This window comes from Protomyctophum bolini (genome assembly GCF_963924005.1).
Source record: "Protomyctophum bolini genome assembly, chromosome: 5".
In the NCBI taxonomy this organism is placed as follows: domain Eukaryota; kingdom Metazoa; phylum Chordata; class Actinopteri; order Myctophiformes; family Myctophidae; genus Protomyctophum; species Protomyctophum bolini.
The window spans coordinates 48,200,042-48,220,463 of NC_137866.1; the positions used below are offsets into that span (position 1 = coordinate 48,200,042).

General features: G+C 42.6%; 3 protein-coding genes across 5 annotated transcripts; 1 reads left to right on the plus strand and 2 right to left on the minus strand.

Moving 5' to 3' along the window:
* Window positions 1-644: 644 nt before the first annotated feature.
* uxt (ubiquitously-expressed, prefoldin-like chaperone) lies at window positions 645-5,190 on the minus strand. Its single transcript, XM_080764767.1, has 6 exons — window positions 4,924-5,190; window positions 4,245-4,326; window positions 3,717-3,784; window positions 3,149-3,256; window positions 1,850-1,913; window positions 645-1,694 (listed from the first exon to the last, which is right to left on the minus strand). The coding sequence occupies exons 1-6, from the start codon at window positions 4,998-5,000 to the stop codon at window positions 1,632-1,634; spliced, it is 462 nt and encodes a 153-aa protein (XP_080620893.1). The 5' UTR covers window positions 5,001-5,190; the 3' UTR covers window positions 645-1,631.
* A 325-nt stretch (window positions 5,191-5,515) lies between these two features.
* On the plus strand, window positions 5,516-19,534 carry cdk20 (cyclin dependent kinase 20). Of its 3 annotated transcripts, XR_013964138.1 has the most exons (12): window positions 5,516-5,612; window positions 6,445-6,577; window positions 7,147-7,260; window positions 7,626-7,814; window positions 9,279-9,400; window positions 9,587-9,649; window positions 9,862-9,985; window positions 10,323-10,478; window positions 14,643-15,594; window positions 15,738-15,801; window positions 17,584-17,728; window positions 19,422-19,534. XR_013964138.1 is itself a non-coding variant. In XM_080764763.1 (9 exons), exons 2-9 carry the CDS (start codon window positions 6,503-6,505, stop codon window positions 14,817-14,819), a joined length of 1,020 nt encoding a protein of 339 aa, XP_080620889.1. In that variant the 5' UTR covers window positions 5,516-5,612; window positions 6,445-6,502; the 3' UTR covers window positions 14,820-16,598. The 3 variants fall into 3 exon arrangements, 1 of the variants encoding a protein (XP_080620889.1); XR_013964139.1 differs by lacking the exon at window positions 19,422-19,534 and having other exon boundaries at window positions 17,584-19,201; XM_080764763.1 differs by lacking the exons at window positions 17,584-17,728; window positions 19,422-19,534 and having other exon boundaries at window positions 14,643-16,598.
* On the minus strand, window positions 19,269-20,251 carry LOC308316260 (ceramide-1-phosphate transfer protein-like; the record flags this gene model as incomplete). Its single annotated transcript, XM_080764765.1, has 2 exons — window positions 20,013-20,251; window positions 19,269-19,791 (listed from the first exon to the last, which is right to left on the minus strand). Exons 1-2 carry the CDS (start codon window positions 20,144-20,146, stop codon window positions 19,269-19,271), a joined length of 657 nt encoding a protein of 218 aa, XP_080620891.1. The 5' UTR covers window positions 20,147-20,251.
* Between the last annotated feature and the right edge of the window lie 171 nt (window positions 20,252-20,422).

Sequence of the window (20,422 nt, forward strand, 5' to 3'; positions counted from 1 at the left end):
CACTCTGTACACTTCCGGCTTCCGCTGACGTAGTGCCAGCTCATCCATCATCCGGGCATTTCATTGGACGCAGTGACTGCATCATAACAAGTTGGGTTGACACTCAATTATTGTCAAACCAATAAGACATGCAAAAAGCCAAAAACACAGACTTGCAATAAATTAAGCAGCCGGTCTTCTGTTATCAAACTACATGTTTACATTCAATTTCAATATGATTCAATTTCACTGCCATTATATAATTTGTATGACACAAATACAAATGAAACCTATGATGATGAATAAAGTTAAAGATTTCCCTGACCCTGGGAGTTTTATTTTCATTGTGACCCTCAGAGTACATGCTGTTATAGAGTCAATTTTCACAAGGGAGCTGTAGACTTTACACCCTGCAACAGCGACCCTTTTATGGGTGGGACACCAATAATAATGCGAACATGCTGTGGTTAGGTGGTAATATGCAGGTATCACTACATCTATTCTATAATACCGTAGACCAGGGGTCTTCGACAGGGGGTCTGAACCCCTCTGGAGGTCCTCAGAGATTTTGTTTTACATTAACCACTTGAACCTTCGCATCCCTATTTTGAGGGGTTACATTATCTATGAAGTTAATGACAATGTTTAATCTGAAACAAATTGTTTATGCAATATTTATAGCAGCCCTGCTTCATCTCTCTCTCGGTTAAAGGGTCCTTGGCCTGAAAAACGTTAGCCGTAAGTCATAAGACAAAAGACAATAATAATGAAAGGAAATCTTCTGGGAGGTCACAGAATTCTTCACCGAAATAAACCAGGTCTTCAGCCTGACAGCACTGATATGACTCAGTCTTGTTTTTATAACACGTTTTCAGCAAGCATCAACATTGTGTGACAAGAGTATTAAGTCAACTTTTCTTCAACTTAACTTATACTTAATTGCATACACCAAGATAGCATACTGTATGTACAAAATTACAAATGTACCCAAATTGACCCAGGGATCACATAACAGTATATCCAACCAGTGGTAAACTACCCCCTCTGTGCCCATGTCCCAGGCTTATGGTCAATAAGGTTATTATTATTTTATATACAAGAGCAAAAATAGCAGTTTTCTTTGTTGAAATGTATAAATTAGGGCATTTTTGGGGTGATTCATCGATACTGTAGATTGTATAAGACAATGATGATGATTCTCAATTATTCAATTTCTTAAAAAAAAAACATGAATACCGTAGTCTAAGAAACAAACTGATGCTGGCAGCCGTAAATAAGACATTCTTCTCATGAATTGGTTTTGACTCCAGTCTGTATGTCTTGTCCCAATGAAGTCCCATAAGGCCTCCTGCTTCCACAGACAGCCTGGGCACACTTTAGATTCCATGCGCGGACAGAAGAAGCTGTGTTTTGCGTAATTTTCGTTTTTTTAGACAGCTGGTGGATGGAAAAGAAGCTCCAACCACATGGCAGGTTGCCGCTGGGGCAAGCTTTTCCGGGAATCTGGCCGACACGGCAACCTGCCGCATGGGTGGAGCTTCTTTTCCATCCATACAAGCTGTCTAAAAACCCGGAAGAGACGTCAGGAGTCAGCTTCCTTTGGCCGCGTGCATGGAACCTTAGATGTGCCCATACCCAGTGAGGTTTAAGCTCTACAAGACTTCCGTTCTTCTACTCTCTGGGAGGACTGTCAGTCCCTGCAACTCTCTCAGACCCTGGAGAGATGGAAGGAAGAGAAGACACAGCCAATCACGTTTCTGAAGTGTTTCTGCATTTGGAAAAACTACCACATTAGAACTCTGATTCTGAGAAATTGGTATCGGCGTGTAGATAGAATAATGCTAATGTTATTTGTATTATATTTAGTGACCTCTAGAACCATGCGGATGTTGGCTTTGATCTTGGACGAGTCTTTGCTGAGAACTTCAGTGAAGCTGAAACATGAAAACAATCATTGTTTATCATCTATTACAATTTTTCTCCACATACTGTATACAATCACATTCCCATAAGTGGTGTGTGTGTGTGTGTGTGTGTGTGTGTGTGTGTGTGTGTGTGTGTGTGTGTGTGTGTGTGTGTGTGTGCGTTGTCTTTGCTAACATCCCGAATACACCTGATGTTGTCTTTGTTGACACCAGACACAAGGAGGTCCTGATTCTGGAGGTGGGCTGTGTCTTTGATTTGTACATGGACCAGGCATTCCAAGATAAATATTCTAAGTATCAACCATTACTTGGAAGCATAACAAACTTGGGGTATCGCTGTAGATTTGCCATACTGATATTCGGAAGCCTGGGCCATGTGCATAAACTGACCATGAGTGGCCTAAGAATAGCTGGCATGACAAAAAGCAAAGCCAAACAACTTGCCAAATACTGTTCTGTCTCGTCTGTTATAGGCAGTTTGTCTGTGTGGAGAAGGAGGTGCCATGTGTATCCTTAAGTGAACATGAACTGTCAACCCCGTTATATTTGTTTCCTTGTCAAATTAATTGTAATTTGTGGATTCAAATAAAGAAATCGAAATGTGTGTGTGTGTGTGTGTGTGTGTGTGTGTAAAGGTCCGTGTGATGAATAAATGAATAAACCGCCTGGGCCAATATAGTTTTTCAAACTAGGTATACATTTTTGGTGATGCCTAAATCATGCAGGTTGATTCACAGTGAAAAATCAACACCGTTTAGAAATAAAAAGATTATTTCTTTCCCATGTCCCTAGCACCCGTACCCCGACGCTAGGGGACGTCATATCCCAGGTCCGTGTATATATATACGGACCCCAATGTATACTCCGTCTATGTAATGGTTGAGTCCCACCGCAGCGTTTAACATTGGTCCGGTTCCTATGGCAACGGCCCCACCGCTCCGGCTATGGGTTTGAAAATATAATCACGGTGTAAAAGCAGTTCAAAAGGAGGATTTTCAAACCTCCACAAGTCGGACTCCATGGAGAGCTGTCCTTGGTGGATCTTCTGCCATCCACATTTCAAATTTAATTTGTGCCTTTGTACCGCGACGCTCCCGCCATGTGAAAGCTTCTGGCGAAAGGTAAACAGTGTGTGCTTGTTCCAATGATACTCTATGGTATTTTAAAGTGAACGTGTATGGTGGCACCTGGAACTGGGGTTTATGCTAACAGCTCGCCACAATTATATAAGTGTGTTTACTTACGCTGTGAGCTGGCAGTTTTTCTTCTCAATAAACCTGAGTGCTTCTGCATGGGTCATCTCAACAAAGAAGCCATAGCCCACCGCCACAAAGATCTTAGACGAATCCTCCCTGAAACGCATTGATACACAAGCTCAACCTCCAGGAAAAAAATATACACTTTTAGCCCCAGACAGGAGGTTTGCTTGCAGGCAATCTAGACATTAACGACGTCGCTGGTGTGTTCTCACGAGGTTACATTTTACATCTTATTGTCAGAGACACCAACCTTCAATTTACTAGACAATAATTACACTCGTAGACATGTTAAATGTGCTATACAACATTCAGCCACCAGGTGTCGCACCACGCCTCCCCCTCCACATCAAAGCACCTCTGATGCAGAAGGTCCCTTATTTATTTGGGTCACATGAATGAGGCAGCGATCATGGCGATCATGCTGTAACGTGGCAGCTGTCAGCTAGAATCTTTTTCGTGGGAGATCCCCAACGAGAACGATAGCAACATGCATAATGAATGAAGAGTTAGGAAGACATTTCTACTTCGACGTTTAGCACCACAGAGAACGTACACGTTGGCCTGGACGTAGAAGTTACAACCCAGATCAATTTCTGTCTTCAGATCCTTGGACTCAGCTTCCTGTAACAAAGAACACAGTACGAGACTGTCAGAGGGTGTGTGTGTGTGTGTGTGTGTGTGTGTGTGTGTGTGTGTGTGTGTGTAGGAAAGAAAGACAAAAAAGGGGGGTTTAAGCGCGGGTCCCCGTTTTTACTAGATCTACAAGCTCGTAGCGCGCCACAAGCTTGTAGGTCTGCTATTTTTTAAAAGTCATGAAAATGTGGTGCAAATCTTTGAATATATATTTCAGAGCGAGCATTTTTAACTAAAATATTGCCTTCTGGGGGGTCCCTGGAACTACATATTTTGAGATGGGGGTCCGTGGCCCGATAGAGATAATTCTGGGGGTCCTTGACATGAAAAAGGTTTAGCACCACTGACATAGAAACATGGATTTTTCCGGGGAAAAATAGGATTTTTAAGCCTTTTTTTAATCGACCTCAGTCCAAAATGGGTTAAGACCCATGTAGTGTAAACTCACCTGTAGACTTTCTATGGTGTTCTTCAACTGGAGATATTGAGAGATTTTCTCATAGACACCGTCTCTCTGATCCAACACTCTCCTACACAAACACAACACATTGATACAAAATGTGATGAACATGAACACAACCATAATACATCAACACACATCACAATTTTACACGAAAAACACATTAAGAATACATCCAAAACATATTCACATTAACACAAGTACAACCACAACATGACACACAACCAGGCCTGTCTTTCTCTTCTCCATTTTAGACCCTTCTGTGAAGCACTGAACTGCACATGTATGCAAACTCAGTCATTATAGACAAGTAGAAATAAACGTCGTAATAACCAATGCACAGACACATCTTTAACATAAACTGCGCAGCTTGAGTTAACAGTAAGAGAATAGCATAAGCGTACATGCACGATTAATATTAGCCCCATATGTGCCCTCTCCCTACGCTCATATAGTTCTAGCTCCGAGATGAGCTACAGAATGAGCGTAGGGAGAGGGCACATATGGGGCTAGGAGAGGGCACATATTGGGCTAGATTAATATGTAAACAATCTCCAAATGTATAGGTACTACTTAACACCCTGCAAATCGAATGTAATTAAGCAAAAGCAATGTAATTATACATTAACGTAAACAATAAAATAACAAAAGCGCGGTGTGTACTTACTGCAAGTCTTTTTGGAGAACATCACTGATGAACGTTTCATATTTAAACACTTTCTGCTCCACACTCAGATCGCCCATGCTGACTGTTTACTGAAGCTGAAATCTAACTAACTTACTTAACTTCAGCCTAACGTTTTAACGTATTATTATTGAATTGATTTGATATAACATGAACGTTCAGATGTTGAACGTTTACACCCAAAGCAGGGCTCGTGAAAACTGCAAAAAAAGTGTTGTTGTTTACTAATAAAGAGTGTGTGTGTGTGTGTGTGTGTGTGTGTGTGTGTGTGTGTGTGTCGCGCACGGTCGCGCATGTAGCGTCGCGCATGCTGAAAGGGTCGCATGGCGATGACGCAAGAATACATCCGGCAAAGTAGTTTCAAAATAAATATCAATATTTATGCCAAAGTAAAAGTATATATATTAATCTTATTTATATTATATGCGTCCAATAAGTAACTTACGAAATCATAAATACTATTAAAAATCTGTACATATATCTTAATTGTTTTATGATTTCTGGCTCAGCTTCTTTGTTGAGATTATCCTGTATTTATTATTTTAGGTTTTTTTGTTGTAGCGACAAGACTCGTTGTCAATGTAAACAAACATGGCGGAGGACAGACGACGATTCGTTTGTGTTTTATTAAAATAAAATAATAGAACATCTACAGTAGTCTAGCAAAGCAGGTATGTGATTGTGAATGGTAGATAAATAACTCGGTAGCATCTGCATTCTGCACATGGCTCGCTGATAACAAACTATCATTACAAAGGTCTGGGGAAAAACGGCATTTTGTCATCACGTCTGAAATCCTGTGGGTGACAATGTTATCACACGAGAAAAGATTAAATTACTATCCAGTGACAAAATTGCAACTAAAGTAATAAAATAATAATAATGAAGTCGTTTATATGATGTTTCTTTTGCATAATATAAGTATATTTGTATGTCTTTATGTTTCAAATAATTGAGTATGAAGGAACCCAATGGAAATGAGGCTTTCTTGGGTTTATACTTGAGTTTAAATCATTACAGCAGACCTTTGAACTATAGGCTACTTTACATGTGCTTTTTTTCTGCAAACTGTTAATAAAGTATTCAATCAATCAAATTCAATCATCAATCAGTATATGTGACGTTGAGAAACAGTGATGATAATAATAATAATAATAATAATAATTAATTTTATTTATATTTATATTGCACTTTTCATTCACAAGGAATCTCAGAGTGCTACAAGGTTAAAAACATATGATCTATCATAAAAGGTTAAAAACAGGGTTAACAAAAACAGTGCAAAGCGACAGTTCAGCACAAAAAGGCCTTCCGAAACAGGAAGGTTTTCAGGCCTGTTTTAAAACATTCCACAGTCTGCGGCACTCTCAGGTCCATGGGGAGGCTATTCCATAGACGTGGTGCTGCTGAGCAAAAGGCCCCGGTCCCCCATGGTGCGCAGTTTGGTGTCAGGAACATGGAGCAATACTATTAGATTAATAGTATTCTATTCTTGTTCGACAGGATGTACTAATTGGAGCAGTAATGAACCAAATTAACCAGTGATAGACCAGTAGCCTAAATGGACCAGTACAGTATTCTGGGCCGGATTGGAGAAGGAGCTCACGGCATCGTTTTTAAAGCCAAACACATCGAGGTAAATGATCTGTCCTGTCTCTCACACATTGTCGATCTCTCCTAAACTGTCGCTTTTTACACTGTCTGTCTCTCAGGTTTCCTAGCTGCTGTCTGTCTCTCCTATACACTGTCTGTCTCTCAGGTTTCCTAGCTGCTGTCTGTCTCTCCTATACACTTGTCTGTCTCTCAGGTTTCCTAGCTGCTGTCTGTCTCTCCTATACACTTGTCTGTCTCTCAGGTTTCCTAGCTGCTGTCTGTCTCTCCTATACACTGTCTGTCTCTCAGGTTTCCTAGCTGCTATCTCTCTCTCCTATACAAGTCTCTCATCTCTTCTACTGTGCCTTAATTGTTGTTACTCCATTTATCTCTTTCTCTACTAGTGTGCTTCTCTTTCTTTGCTTATTATCTTTATGTTTGGATCAAATAGGGGGGGAAAAGTACAATACCATGCATGCAATGCTTCTACACTGTTGCTTCATGCAACGTATGTGCAAACATAGCCATAGAATTCTCTCTTCAATCACTCCTGTTCTCTCTCTTGCTCTCTCCCTCTCACTCTCTCCCTCTGTTTGTGTCTATCTCTCTCAGACTGGGGAGACGGTAGCATTGAAGAAAATAGCGCTGAGAAGACTGGAGGATGGAATTCCAACCCAGGTTCTCAGGGAGATCAAAGCCCTGCAGGAGATAGAAGACAACCAGTATGTAGGTGACACACACACACACACACACACACACACACACACACACACACACACACACACACTGTCTGTCTGTCTGTCTCTCTGTCTACATCAAATGTTTCCTCTGCATTTACCATCTTAAATATTAGCAGCATTATGGCTCCTAGAGAGTGTTTATCTTGCTCAGCAATACTTCAACACACACCCGGTAAGAAGTAGAACATTATATGCTGTAGGCTCATTGGTTGAGAAACACTGTAAACTTGGAAATATTGCTAATGGAAGGACAATTAACTCTCCTCTCCTCTCCTCTCCTCTCCTCTCCTCTCCTCTCCTCTCCTCTCCTCTCCTCTCCTCTCCTCTCCTCTCCTCTCCTCTCCTCCGCAGGTAGTGAAGTTAAAGGCAGGCTTTCCTCATGGTACAGGCTTTGTTCTGGTGTTTGAGTACATGCTGTCAGACCTCTCTGAGGTCATCAGGAACTCGAGACGACCTCTGACCCCGTCACAGGTCAAAGGTTACATGATGATGCTGCTGAGGGGAGTGGCTTTCCTCCATCACAACAATATCATGCACCGGGTATGGGGTGTGTGTGTGTGTGTGTGTGTGTGTGTGTGTGTGTGTGTGTGTGTGTGTGTGTGTGTGTGTGTGTGTGTGTGTGTAGTCCCACCTCTTACCACTAGGGCCCAGTGCTTCAACGTTGGAGAGCTGCACTGGGGGGCTTGGTGCGGACATGTAAGAAATAATAAAAAAAAGTAAACTCTCTCTTGCCACTCTGAGTGCGACCCGTTACTTTTATAAATGTTAATGATCTAAGAAGATATCGCACCAAAGGACCAACGTTTATTTGACTCTCAAAACAAACCTTTGTCACTATAGAGACTAAGGCCCTCATTTATCAATCGATTGTAAAATCTGCCACATATTCGAGTGTAGGTTTCGTAGTGCACCCACGTCGCCACGGCATTTATAAAGTGATCGCTGATCCTTCCTTAATTTCGTTCCGACGGTAATAAATGTGACGGCTGAAATCTACCTGGCACGCCCTATGAAATCAAGCCTTGCCCTCGTTTTTGCGACATGAACAACTGCAGTACGACCTTGGAAACCATAGTTACATGAGTCAAGTCTGAAGTCAAGCCTTCCTTGCCTTGCTGACCGCCTCACACACACACACACACACACACACACACAGACGCATGCAAGCAACTGTCACTGTGTGTTAGTTGTATATGCAATTATTAAAATGTTTATTCATTTAATATGCAACAAGATTCGTGAACGAAAACCTGAACCTGTGATTATGTGAAGCATTAATTAAATAACATTGCTCACGTCATTGGAATGAGTTTGGAAACGCACAGCCCGTGACAAATGCTGTTTTGCAACTCTGCATCTCCTCCGCTCCTGTTCTGTCTGTCTCTGTCACTGTCGTGACCTGCATGCACAGTATGCGCTCATGCAAGACACTGTTTAAATGGCTTAAGCATGACTTGCAGCATTGTTTTTTATTGCACGATTTCAATAAGCTTGCACACTTGGAAATATGATAATATCCTATACCAATTTCATATGACATGCTTTTACAAAATGTATATTTTTCACATGTAGGCTATTATTAGTTTTATACATTTTAGGAGTGAAAACATTATGTTTAGATGCCTGTGACAGCCTCGCAGCGGGTCAAACAATGCTGCTCCGCTGTTCTACGACAGAAAAACAGGTGAGGACAAAGCGTACGACAGCTTTGTCAAGTTCAATTTCAAGCTTTGGCGGAAATGGTAAATGCCGAAAATGTCGGTAAACAGGGAATGTTTACCTGACATTAAATAAACTACTGTTCCGGGGTATTGTGGCGTTGTGTCGCGGTCAGCAACGTTGGACTTCCCCCACTCACCCCCTCTTCATTAAATTCATGACATTTCCACCAGCTGATTTTACTGTCTGTCTGTCTGTCTGTCTGTCTGTCTGTCTGTCTGTCTGTCTGTCTGTGTCTGTCTGTCTGTCTGTCTGTCTGTCTGTCTTCTTGTCTTGTCTGTGCAGGATTTGAAGCCAGCCAACCTGTTAATCAGTTCTTCAGGCCATTTGAAGATCGCCGACTTTGGTTTGGCCAGACTGTTCTCAAATCAGACAGACAGACTGTACAGCCACCAAGTAGCTACCAGGTATGGTGTACTACATGTGGGTGTGCATGAGAAAATATATCTCTAGATAAGATATACAGTGTGTGTGTGTGTGTGTGTGTGTGTGTGTGTGTGTGTGTGTGTGTGTGTGTGTGTGTGTGTGTGTGTGTGTGTGCGTGCGTGCGTGCGTGCGTGCGTGCGTGCGTGCGTGTGCGTGTGCGTGTGTAGGTGGTACAGGGCCCCAGAATTGCTGTACGGAGCCCGGAAATATGACGAGGGAGTGGATCTGTGGTGAGAAAACTGTTGTCTAATCTCTAATGCATAAAGATAATTAGACCATACATAAATTAGCCCTGAATCGCTACCCACGGCCATTGATGGCATGTTATGTTATATTGACTGTGTGTGTGTGTGTGTGTGTGTGTGTGTGTGTGTGTGTGTGTGTGTGTGTGTGTGTGTGTGTGCGTGTGCGTGTGCATGCGTGCGTGCGCATGCATTTCCAGGGCAGTAGGATGTATCTTTGGGGAGTTGTTAAACTCCTCTCCCCTGTTCCCCGGGGAGAACGATATCGAACAGCTCTGCTGCGTCCTCCGTGTTCTGGGAACGCCCAACAAGGACGTCTGGCCTGTAAGATACACACACACACACACACACACACACACACACACACACAGGTTCCTGGTAGGGGCAAAGAGAGAGGTGCTATATATACATTTTTTTTAATTTTATTTAATTTTATTTTTATGTAGGCCTACCCTATACACAGTTGAGTGCCTGTGTCGCGTACCAAAATAGCCGATCTACGAGCTCAAAATATGTTGCTGTGTAATTTCTTGATTTACTTTGTGAAAACACGTATAAATCAGACATACTGTAACTCCAACTCTAACCCCTAAACACCGTCCTAAAGCCTCTATATGCCCAAACCTAAACTCTCTCTCTCTCTCTCTCTCTCTCTCTCTAGGAGATAGTGGAGTTGCCTGATTATAATAAAATCACCTTTAAAGAGAATCCTGCAATCCCCTTGGAGGAGATAGTTCCAGATGCGCCCCCGCAGGCTGTCGACCTGCTCAATAAGTTCCTCATTTATCCTTCCAAACAGCGCTGTTCAGCCACACAGGTAAGCATGCACAAAACACACACACATGCACACACACATGCACACACACACACACACACGTTGGTATCTAACTACAAATTAACGACCGCACTGTCCTCACAACTCTGCCATCTGCGCAACATTGCAAAAATCAAGTCAATTCTGTCACCTCAAGACCTGGGAAAAAAAAATCATACACGCATTCATATCCTCCCGTTTGGACTATCGTCACGGTCTCTACACCATGCTAAACCATTCATCTCTATCCCGACTTCAATTGTTTCAAAACACTGCAGCTAGAATACTCACAAATACCAACCGTATAGGGCCCACATAACTCCTGTATTTAGCCTCTTTGCACTGGCTTCCAATTAAGGCCAGAATTGATTTTAAGTTGTAACAACCTACAAAGCATTGCACGGGCTGGCCCCTTCATATATTCATGACCTATACTGCCCCCAAAGTCTAATGTGAGACCCCTTAGGTCCTCAGACAAAATACCTACTGAAGATACTGGGGGACTAAACTGAAAACAAAGACCCCTTAGGTCCTCAGACAAATACCTACTGAAGATACTGGGGGACTAAACTGAAAACAAAGGGCGACTGGGCTTTAAAGTCTAATGTGAGACCCCTTAGGTCCTCAGACAAATACCTACTGAAGATACTGGGGGACTAAACTGAAAACAAAGGGCGACTGGGCTTTAAAGTCTAATGTGAGAACCCTTAGGTCCTCAGACAAATACCTACTGAAGATACTGGGGGACTAAACTGAAAACAAAGGGGCGACTGGGCTTTCGCAGTGGTTGCTCCTACTCTTTGGAACGCCCTGCCCCTCATGTTAAAAAATGCTGAGTCAGTAGACTCTTTTAACACTTTAACTGCTACAGGTTCTAGCGGACCATGGCTTACTGGTGCTGAAGGCTTAACATGGGCTTTTTGAACTTTTTGGGGGGCCCACAGCGAGGGGCCTCTTATAGCGAGAATCACAATCGCATAAATAAAAAGAAAGCCCAACTTGTCCACTTCAATTTAAAAAAAAAATTATGATTCTACCATCTTCCATTCTGGAGATATTGACCTTTTTCTAACACCTGCTTTTGCCTGCACGCTGCTTGTGAAAAAAAACAACAGAGATATGGAGGCCTGAAGTTGACAGACATTTCAGTTCAGTTTTTTTAGTTCAAAAGACCGATATAAAATTGAGCACAAATAATATCCTATACAAACCATATACCGAATGAAAGCCCTGAATGTCTACTTTTAGGAGGAAAACAGTACACATTGTACACATATACAGTTTGTCACTAATTGGCTATTGAATGCAGCTTGCGCCCACCAGAGAACTTTAGAGAAGGCATGGACCCGAAGAACTATTATTCACAAAATAAGGCCTATAGCGACATGTACATACTATATACCGTATGAAACAGTAGACTCTCTGCTTTCATAAGAAAAATACCACCCAGAAAAATCACACCCCTGTGAAGTGAGCAGTGCAATTGCACTGCTCACTTCACAGGGGTGTGATTTTTATTATTATTACAGTATTAGTATTTTTCTTATGAAAGCAGAGAGTCGACTGTTTCATACGGTATATAGTATGTACATGTCGCTATAGGCCTTATTTTGTGAATAATAGTTATTCAGGCCCATGCCATCTCTAAAGTTCTCTGAAAAAGATAATTTTAGAGAGCATGGACCTAACAACTAAATATTCACAAAATAAGGCCTATAGCGACATGTACATACTATATACCGTATGAAACAGAATACTCTCTGCTTTCATAAGAAAAATACTAATACTGTAATAATAATAGAAATCACACCCCAGTGAAGTGAGCAGTGCAATGTTGCACTGCTCACTTCACAACATTGCACTGCTCACTTCACAGGGGTGTGATTTTTATTATTACGAGTAAGACGCGCGAACGCGGAAGGCGAACGCAGATCGTAAATTGCAATAACAATTAGAATAAATTACAGACATGATCTGCAGGGTGTCATAGTTAGTGCTTGGACCACGCCAGCTCCATATATGGTCACAAAAGACGCCATCACACTCATGTCACCATGACTCAGCCATAACCATATAAGGAGTCCCCAAAGCAGGACCACGCCATCACACTCATGTCACCATGACTCACAAATCACTCAGCTCCATATATGGGCACAAAAGGGCCAGGTCCACATATACAGTAAGCGGGACAGACAGACACACACACACACACACACACACAGACAGACAGACAGACAGACAGACAGACAGACGTGATCTGCTAGGTCTCATAGTAAGTGCTCATTGCATTCGCAATTACAGTATTAGTTTTTTTCTTATGAAAGCAGAGAGTCTTGATGCACATTATCTGATCATAAAACGGACTTGGAAACTTTCTTCTGCCTGCATCGTGGTCAGTCTCTCTCCTAAGTTGTTAGAAAATATAAATCAGCCTCAATCGTAGCCCCATATGTGCCCTCTCCCTACGCTCATTGAACTCATTCTGTGATTCGAGCTACAATCGCAGTAACGGGGGGGGGGGGCAACTAGGCTTTGAGGAAATGATCTTGCATAATCAACATTATTGTCGATTGTCGTGTGCCGCTCCAAACATGTCCAGACATACCACTAACCTCATCGATCCAGTCTCGCGTATCTATAAGGTGAGACGCGAGACTGGATCGGATTGTGTCTGGACATGTTTGGGAAAAAAAACAACAAGAAAAACAACGAGATGGATGCGGCAGCAGCAGAAGCAGCACGTCAACGTATTTGGAAGAAAAAAAACGAGAAAGCACCACCTGTCGTTGCAAGACAAACACCCGTATGTTGCTGATAGACAGATAATAATCGATCCGATTTTGTCCTGCCGTTCATTTTATCACATTAGGTGCAGGGCAGGCTGCTCGACGGTGAGTTTATAATAGCCTGTTGTAACGAGAAAGGGGGATGGATTGGATGGTTGGATGCGAGCAGCGCAGCAGCAGCAGCAGTACGGCTTGCGATCAGCGACCAACGTATCATGGCGGGCCCTCGATAATGATGTGCAATCTGTCCATGACTAACTCCACATGTGTCTGGCAAACGTTACGTTATGAAATCAAATGCCGATCGTTGCAGGTTTATATACGGTCAGAGAGCAAATCGCGTTGTATCTTGTTCCGAGAATGAGAGTGCAAGCCTTGCAGTTGAAAGCAGTGGGGACTCGGGAGTGGGGGGGGAACTGCCAATGCGATCCAAGAGGAAGAGACCCCCCCCCCCACCATTCTCCCTCGGGAGAAACCATGTAGAAACAGGAGGGGAGGGGGAATCGAGTGTATTCACACAAACAAGAGCATTGTCCCATCCATTTTAGATCCCCTGACATCTGCGTTGGTCTATGCCGGACGGCCGTCTCCATTACGTCGTACGTCCTCGCATAGACCAACCAATAGGCGGTGCCAGACGCTTCTCAGACCAACACCTCTTTTCAGCAGGGGGGGGTTTTAACTCTTTTTAGAGCCGATCGGTGTTACATTATGAGTTGTCCGGGCGCAAATATAGTTGAACTATAGTAATCAATAAAAAAACGTTTTTTGGACCATAAAACGTATAAAAACGTTATGCGCTTCTTAGGGGTGGCTATAATAAAACGTTTAAAAACGCTTTCAGCATTCTATGAGTTAAGAGGAAAGCTAAAGACACATTTATTCCGTGTTTATTTTTTTCCGGTACTTACAACCTGTTCTCAGAACAGGTTTGTGTGTGTGTGTGTGTGTGTGTGTGTGTGTGTGTGTGTGTGTGTGTGTGTGTGTGTGTGTGTGTGTGTGTGTGTGTGTGTGTGTGTGTGTGTGTGTGTGTGTGTGTGTGTGTTGTGTGTGTGTGTTTGTGTGTGTGTGTTGGAGGGCAGTATGAGTCACCAGAAAATTATATATTCGATGAATCTAAAAATGGAGGTTGTAGTTAGAATGGGTTTGTATGGGTTTCTAATCTGAACACTGAATCAAGCAACTTAAAAACTGTCTGAGGTGTTCATAAAACCCTGAGTAGACGATGTCCCTTTAAGCACATTTTGATACCGATACTTTTGTACTTCTTTACTCAAGTACATTTTTAATTCCGGACTTTTACTTGTAACGGAGTAATTCTACATTGCAGTATTGATAGTTGTACTTAAGTAAAAGTCTCTCTCTCTCTTGTTCCCTCCAGGCTCTTGTCCATTCGTACTTCTTCTCCTCTCCTCTCCCCGCTCACCATTCTGAGCTTCCCATTCCTCAGAGAGGGGGGGGTCGCCACCCGCCCCCCCGCCACCAATCAGCAGACCTGCCCCTGCAGCATAGCCTGGTAGACCCTGCGCTGCTGCAGCCGCACGCACGCCGCCTCTGAACAACCAATCACGCCGGACCAGGAAGTCAAAGCACAACATCATTCTTACTAACCCATTTTGGACTGAGGTCGATTGAAAAAAAGGCTTTAAAACCCTAACATTTTTCTGAAAAACCCATGTTGTCAGCGGTGCTCAACCCCCACAGAATTATCTCTATTGGGCCACGGACCCCCCATCTCAAAATATGTAGTTCCAGGGACCCCCCAGAAGCCAACGTTTTAGTTAAAAATGTTCGCTCTGAAATATATATTCAAAGATCTGTGCCACATTTTCACGATTTTTCAAAAATAGACCTAGAAGCTCGTAGCTCGGCACTCGGTGCCGTGCTATGAGCTTGTAGATCTGCTATTTTTCAATAGCTAAATTATTAACAATGTTTAAAACACCAAAAGGCCGTTCCTGCCCAAAATGGGTAAAGATGGTGTAAGGACAGTGGTTGTCAAACCTTTTCATGTCAAGGCCCCACAGATTGATATACTGTATGTTTATTTGTCTGCGGACCCCCATTTGAAAATACCTTGTGCAACGGGCGTCCGTTGCACAAAGTATTTTCAGATGGGGGTCAAACTAGATTAGTGCATGGGTTTTGTTTGTTTTTAAGATTTTTTCAGCAGATCTTCAAGTCACATCATGTTGTGAGCTTGCAGATGAGCTGATATTGATAAATTGCTGCCACTGTTGTAAGTGATATTGTTTGATAAAAGATCAAGCTCTATATCTCTAGAATAAACAGACATTTGATTTTCAGGTGGGTTGCAAATTTCATCCAATCAGGTGAGAAAACACATTGAAAAATCATTTATCATATATATAGTTCCAATGTTGTCTGCTTATTAATTTGTCTCAAAGTCCTCCCTCCTGTTTTGCATGGAATTGGTATACCAACCTGAAAATGTATGTTCTGATTATTATCCAAGAGCTAGAAATCAACGGCGTCAACTCCGGGAGTGCTTGAGGGCTGAAGCACCCACTGACACAATAGTAAGCCAAATAGCACCCACTGGCTGATTGATTGATTGATTGAAATATTTATTAACAGTTTGTAGAATTACAGTACATTTTAAGCACAAACTCAATACAGAGACTGTCAACTGTGAGTGGACGACCCAATTAAGCATTACACTTGTTTACAACAGGGTCCACATTGTTCAATTCATCAAAACATTTAGAGACATACAAATAGACACTTCTATGTAGTCAAAGAACAGAACAGGAATTCATCATGTAGGAGGCAAAAAGGGAAAGGATACATATACAGTGAGGGGAAAAGGGGTGGGCGGTGGGGGGGATTCAGATTTTACAGAGGCCAGTTTCGAATTGCAGCCATCCGTAGGTGCCCTTTGAGAGCGGTTTTGAAGGAGTCAAGGGATTCACATGTCTTAATGACTGTTGGTAGGGCGTTCCACATTTTGGTGGCATAGGAGCGAAAAGAATTTAGTCCCTTGTTTGTGCCGAATCTGGGTTGTACATGGTTTGTTGCACTCCCTCTGGTGTTGTGGGTGTGGACTTCGTTTACATTAAGGAAGTATTTAGACAGGTACATGGGTATCTTGGTGGTGTATCGAATCTTGTGGACCAGACCCATTGCAAGATGCTGTACTCTGTCGTCGACCCTAAGCCATCCCAGCCTGTCAAAGTGGGCAGGGGTGAGGTGGGTTTGGGGGGTGAGGCCAAGTAGGAGCCTGACTAGTTTGTTTTGGGAGGTCTGGAGCCTTGTTTTAAGGGCCTTTGAGGTGCTGTGGTACCACGAGGTGGATGCATAGTCAAAGAAACCTTGTACGAGGGCTCCTGTTAGGGTCTTCAGGGTGTTTTTGTTGACCAGTGAGGAGATCCTGTAAAGGAATCTTGTTCTTTGATTGACTTTTTTGATTACGTTGGTGGCCATTTTATCACCGGAAAGATTGGCCTCCAGGATGGAACCTAGGTAGGTAATTTCATCTTTTCGTGTGATAATATTGTCACCCACTCTAACCAAGAAGTCATCTGCCTTGCTGAGATTATTATTTGATCCGAAGAGAATGGATTCAGTTTTTCCCAGGTGTAAGGATAGTTTGTTATCAGCGAGCCAGGTGCAGATTCTACCGAGTTCAGAGCTGAGGGTTTTTTCAACCTGCAGTTTGTTCCTGTCCGAGACCAGCAGTGCCGAGTCATCTGCGAACAGGAACAAGTTGCAGTCAGCTGAAGGCTGAAGCTCCCCTCCCCCTGGTCATTTTGTCACGTATAGGCACACACCTTTACGGTGTTCACAGCACAGGTATTCAAACGGTTCATTCACACTCCTGCAGCAACACTGACACGGACAGCGGAGAGGCTGCTGTCTGTGTGCCGTCGGCCCGTCTGTAAAGAGCCATGAGCCGGGAGAGAGGGGAGGGGAGCGGGCTGGGGGCACCCACTGCCGTTATAAGAACCTTCCGCCACTGCACGAGGGTACATGAAGGCAGACACACACAACATCACCTAACAAAGAAGGGTCTTATTCAGTATAGTCTATAAAAACCTTATTATAATACTTAGGATTACATCTCATCAGGTGCAGGTTATACATTAACCACCAATGGCCAAGTGGCCAATTGGGTCTCCATTGGAAGCAAAACTGTGCATAGATAAATCTGAAAACAAAAAACGTAAAGGACAGAAATCCCATGAATTGTAATTTATTTTGGCTACAATGATTTCAAATATAGGTATATTACAGTAGTCTTTTTGTCATTTCATCTTTTTCGTACCATAGTAACTAACTAGCCTCGTATCGGTCCTTCCCAGGCTTGCTCATCTTCCAAAAAGCCTGGTCACAACCTAAGGCAGAGACGCTATCGGCGGAAGTGTCGGTCCGGAACATCCGACAGATTTATTTCCCCCGGATACGACGTTCCGACCATTCACAACACTTGTTTCATTCACGGAGAAGGTAAACTGATTTGTAAAGTATCAACATAATTTCCTTGAGCGGTATACTTCCGCCAAAATCCCGCAACTTCCGCCCAAAACAAATGATAGCGTCTACAGCGTAGGTCTTGCCCAGCATGCATAGTAACACAATAATTGACTGTATTTTGAATCAACCAGCAGATATATACAGGTAGTTTTCATTATTTACAGTGTATCAGGATGAATTACTTCATAGTCATTGTGCTACTGCACTTAGTTTACATTTAACATGTTTCCCTTCATGTAAAATAAGGCTATAAAAGGGAAAAGCTGAATGTGAATTTAGACAAAGATGTCCCATCATCATAAATGATTTCCATCGAAAAACATTAACAGCATATATTCAAGTTGACTTGATTTCACCATTATGTCTAGTAAGTATAGGCCCAGACAGCATACAACAAATTGGGGCACACAGTAAAATCTTTAGTGTTTATTGGACTCAGTGTACAAATGGAACAAAATGGACCCTGCAGGTCTACCAATGCCTTAGTTCTTAATGTTGACTTATTAAGATTACCAACAAGTTTACATTTAGAGCCTTTTTCCAACCTTTGTTAAGAATGTAAAAGTTTGCAACATTTGTGTGATTGCTTATGCAGGCATTAATTGTAGAGCAAGTGTCCATCGTAATTTAGGTCATTTTGACCTTCCGATGGACAAAGATGGGAATGAGATACGGTACCTTTGCCGTGTCAGGCATTTGAGGAAGCTCTTTAGAGCTCCCCAGACCCCTACTGTGCTATTCTGGGTGGATTTCAAGACCTGTCATTTCTGACTCACTACCAACAAAAAAAAAGGAATATTCTGACCCATTGGAAAGGAGTGGAAGTACCCACTTTTAATGTATGGCTATAGCAGAATTGACCAGCCTGCTACAAATGGAAAAGATAAGATATGACGTTTCTCTTAAAACAAAAGTATTCGACAGAATGTGGCAACCGTTTTTTCTCACCTATCATTAACCGGCTGAAGTATGTATGCACATGAATGTTTTATTTCATTTTTTTAGTTTCTAAAAAAACTCTTAACTGTGATCTATTGTATAATATTATTTTCATGTGTGTATGTTTTGTTTTTGTTTCTGTGCTAAATGTATTATCTTTCCATTATTTTTCCTTTGAATAGGTGATGTGATGTGATTGTTTGTAAAGTATGTCTGAAAATGTATAAATAAAATTGTAAAATATATATATATATATTTAGAGCTGGATCCAGTGTGTGGACTCTGCTCTCTTTTTAATATTTGTTGGTGCAAGAGCGCAGATAATTATGTTCCATTTGTTCACTCTCGGAGATAAATGAACACTCAGCATTTAACAATGTAATGTAGGTGGAACAAAGCAGTGCCAGGAATTTACAGGACAGTACAACCAGAGAATGTTGGCAGATTGGATACAATGCCCATTGATAAATCAACAACTAACATGAACAATTGTATCATTTCATCATGTCTTTACAACTTGAGCCACATCCCAGTGGGGGGGGGGGGGGGAAAGCACCTTTTTTATTCTCAAACTCTAAGGTATTTCCAAGAGTTTGTGTCGAGCATAGACGTCCTCTGTGATCCTGTACACCTCGGAGATGAGCGGTAGAGCATCACCTAGCATGGCCACCACCTGCTCCTGGGTACCTGCATTCATCGCTTTGAAGAACTTGTCACGGCCCGGCAGGACAAGAAGTGCTGTTCTCACAGCCGTACGTACAACCCTGGGATGGTGCCGGGCCACGGACTCATCGTAGGACTCCGCGCACATGACTGAGGTCTTACAGTCTTCTGTACTGGTACGGAGGCGCTCCCAGAACAGCTCCAACAACCGCAGGGTGCGGTGGAGTCTTAACAGGGTGCGGCTGCCCGACTCCGGGTGACTGCCCCTCTTGTCGACGTCCACCAGTTCATTCTCCAACTCATATTTGACCATAGACTGGATGGTGACATAGTGGGAGCCGTTCTCACCGTCGAGGAAGTCGACTAGGATCTGGATTTTACTGACAGCGTCCTTGGAGACGAAGGTGAACACACTGCCCATGCTATTCATAAACCTATATAAATATTAAAAAATAAAATAACATATCATGTTAAATGGTAGCCTATAGCTGGTCCATTATACAGCATGATCAATATGAGGTACATTATAACTGCTCAATGATGGCAGAAAATACTTTTTGCATGACAAACAGAAACAGACGTAATAGTAGAGGCAGAATTAAAACCAGAACAAGAACAGGGTTGACCTGTGTTATTGTAACTCTAAAGCTCTTACCTTACTAGCCCACGCCACGCGGTAGCATAGTGCGCAACGGAGACTTCTTTGTTTTCCAACAGACATCCCTTGAACGAGTCGTGAACTTCTTTCATGGAGAATTTATGTCCATCCGCTGCCACAGAATCAGCCATACTGTCAGGGCGCTGACTTTTAGTGGGTGCTGGAGTGCAGACTTTATTCTCTTTCTATACGAATCTGCACCCAGCATACACCAGTGTAGACTCTGTCAACTTGAGTTGAGCGAGCCTCTCCCTTGAAGTGAGTTGGATGCTGGAGTGCTGCAGGCATTAAACCTGTTTGGCTGTGGACTGGTGCTCCGTTGAGCACCCGCATGGCAGTGATAAGAAGTCAGCTAATAGATAATACCCTTCTGAACTTTGGGTTAAAAGTTCTACTCATAATATCCT

Bases quoted from the DNA above. Each gene is read 5' to 3' on its own strand.
- cdk20 (XM_080764763.1), top strand. From the start codon at position 6,503: ATGGACCAGTACAGTATTCTGGGCCGGATTGGAGAAGGAGCTCACGGC. The intron at 6,578-7,146 runs GTAAATGATCTG...TATCTCTCTCAG, and splicing joins TTAAAGCCAAACACATCGAG to ACTGGGGAGACGGTAGCATT. The intron at 9,650-9,861 runs GTGAGAAAACTG...ATGCATTTCCAG, and splicing joins GACGAGGGAGTGGATCTGTG to GGCAGTAGGATGTATCTTTG.
- uxt (XM_080764767.1), bottom strand. From the start codon at position 5,000: ATGGGCGATCTGAGTGTGGAGCAGAAAGTGTTTAAATATGAAACGTTC. The intron at 4,327-4,923 runs GTAAGTACACAC...GTGTTTGTGTAG, and splicing joins GTTCTCCAAAAAGACTTGCA to GAGAGTGTTGGATCAGAGAG. The intron at 1,914-3,148 runs GTAAGTAAACAC...TTCATGTTTCAG, and splicing joins AAAAACTGCCAGCTCACAGC to CTTCACTGAAGTTCTCAGCA.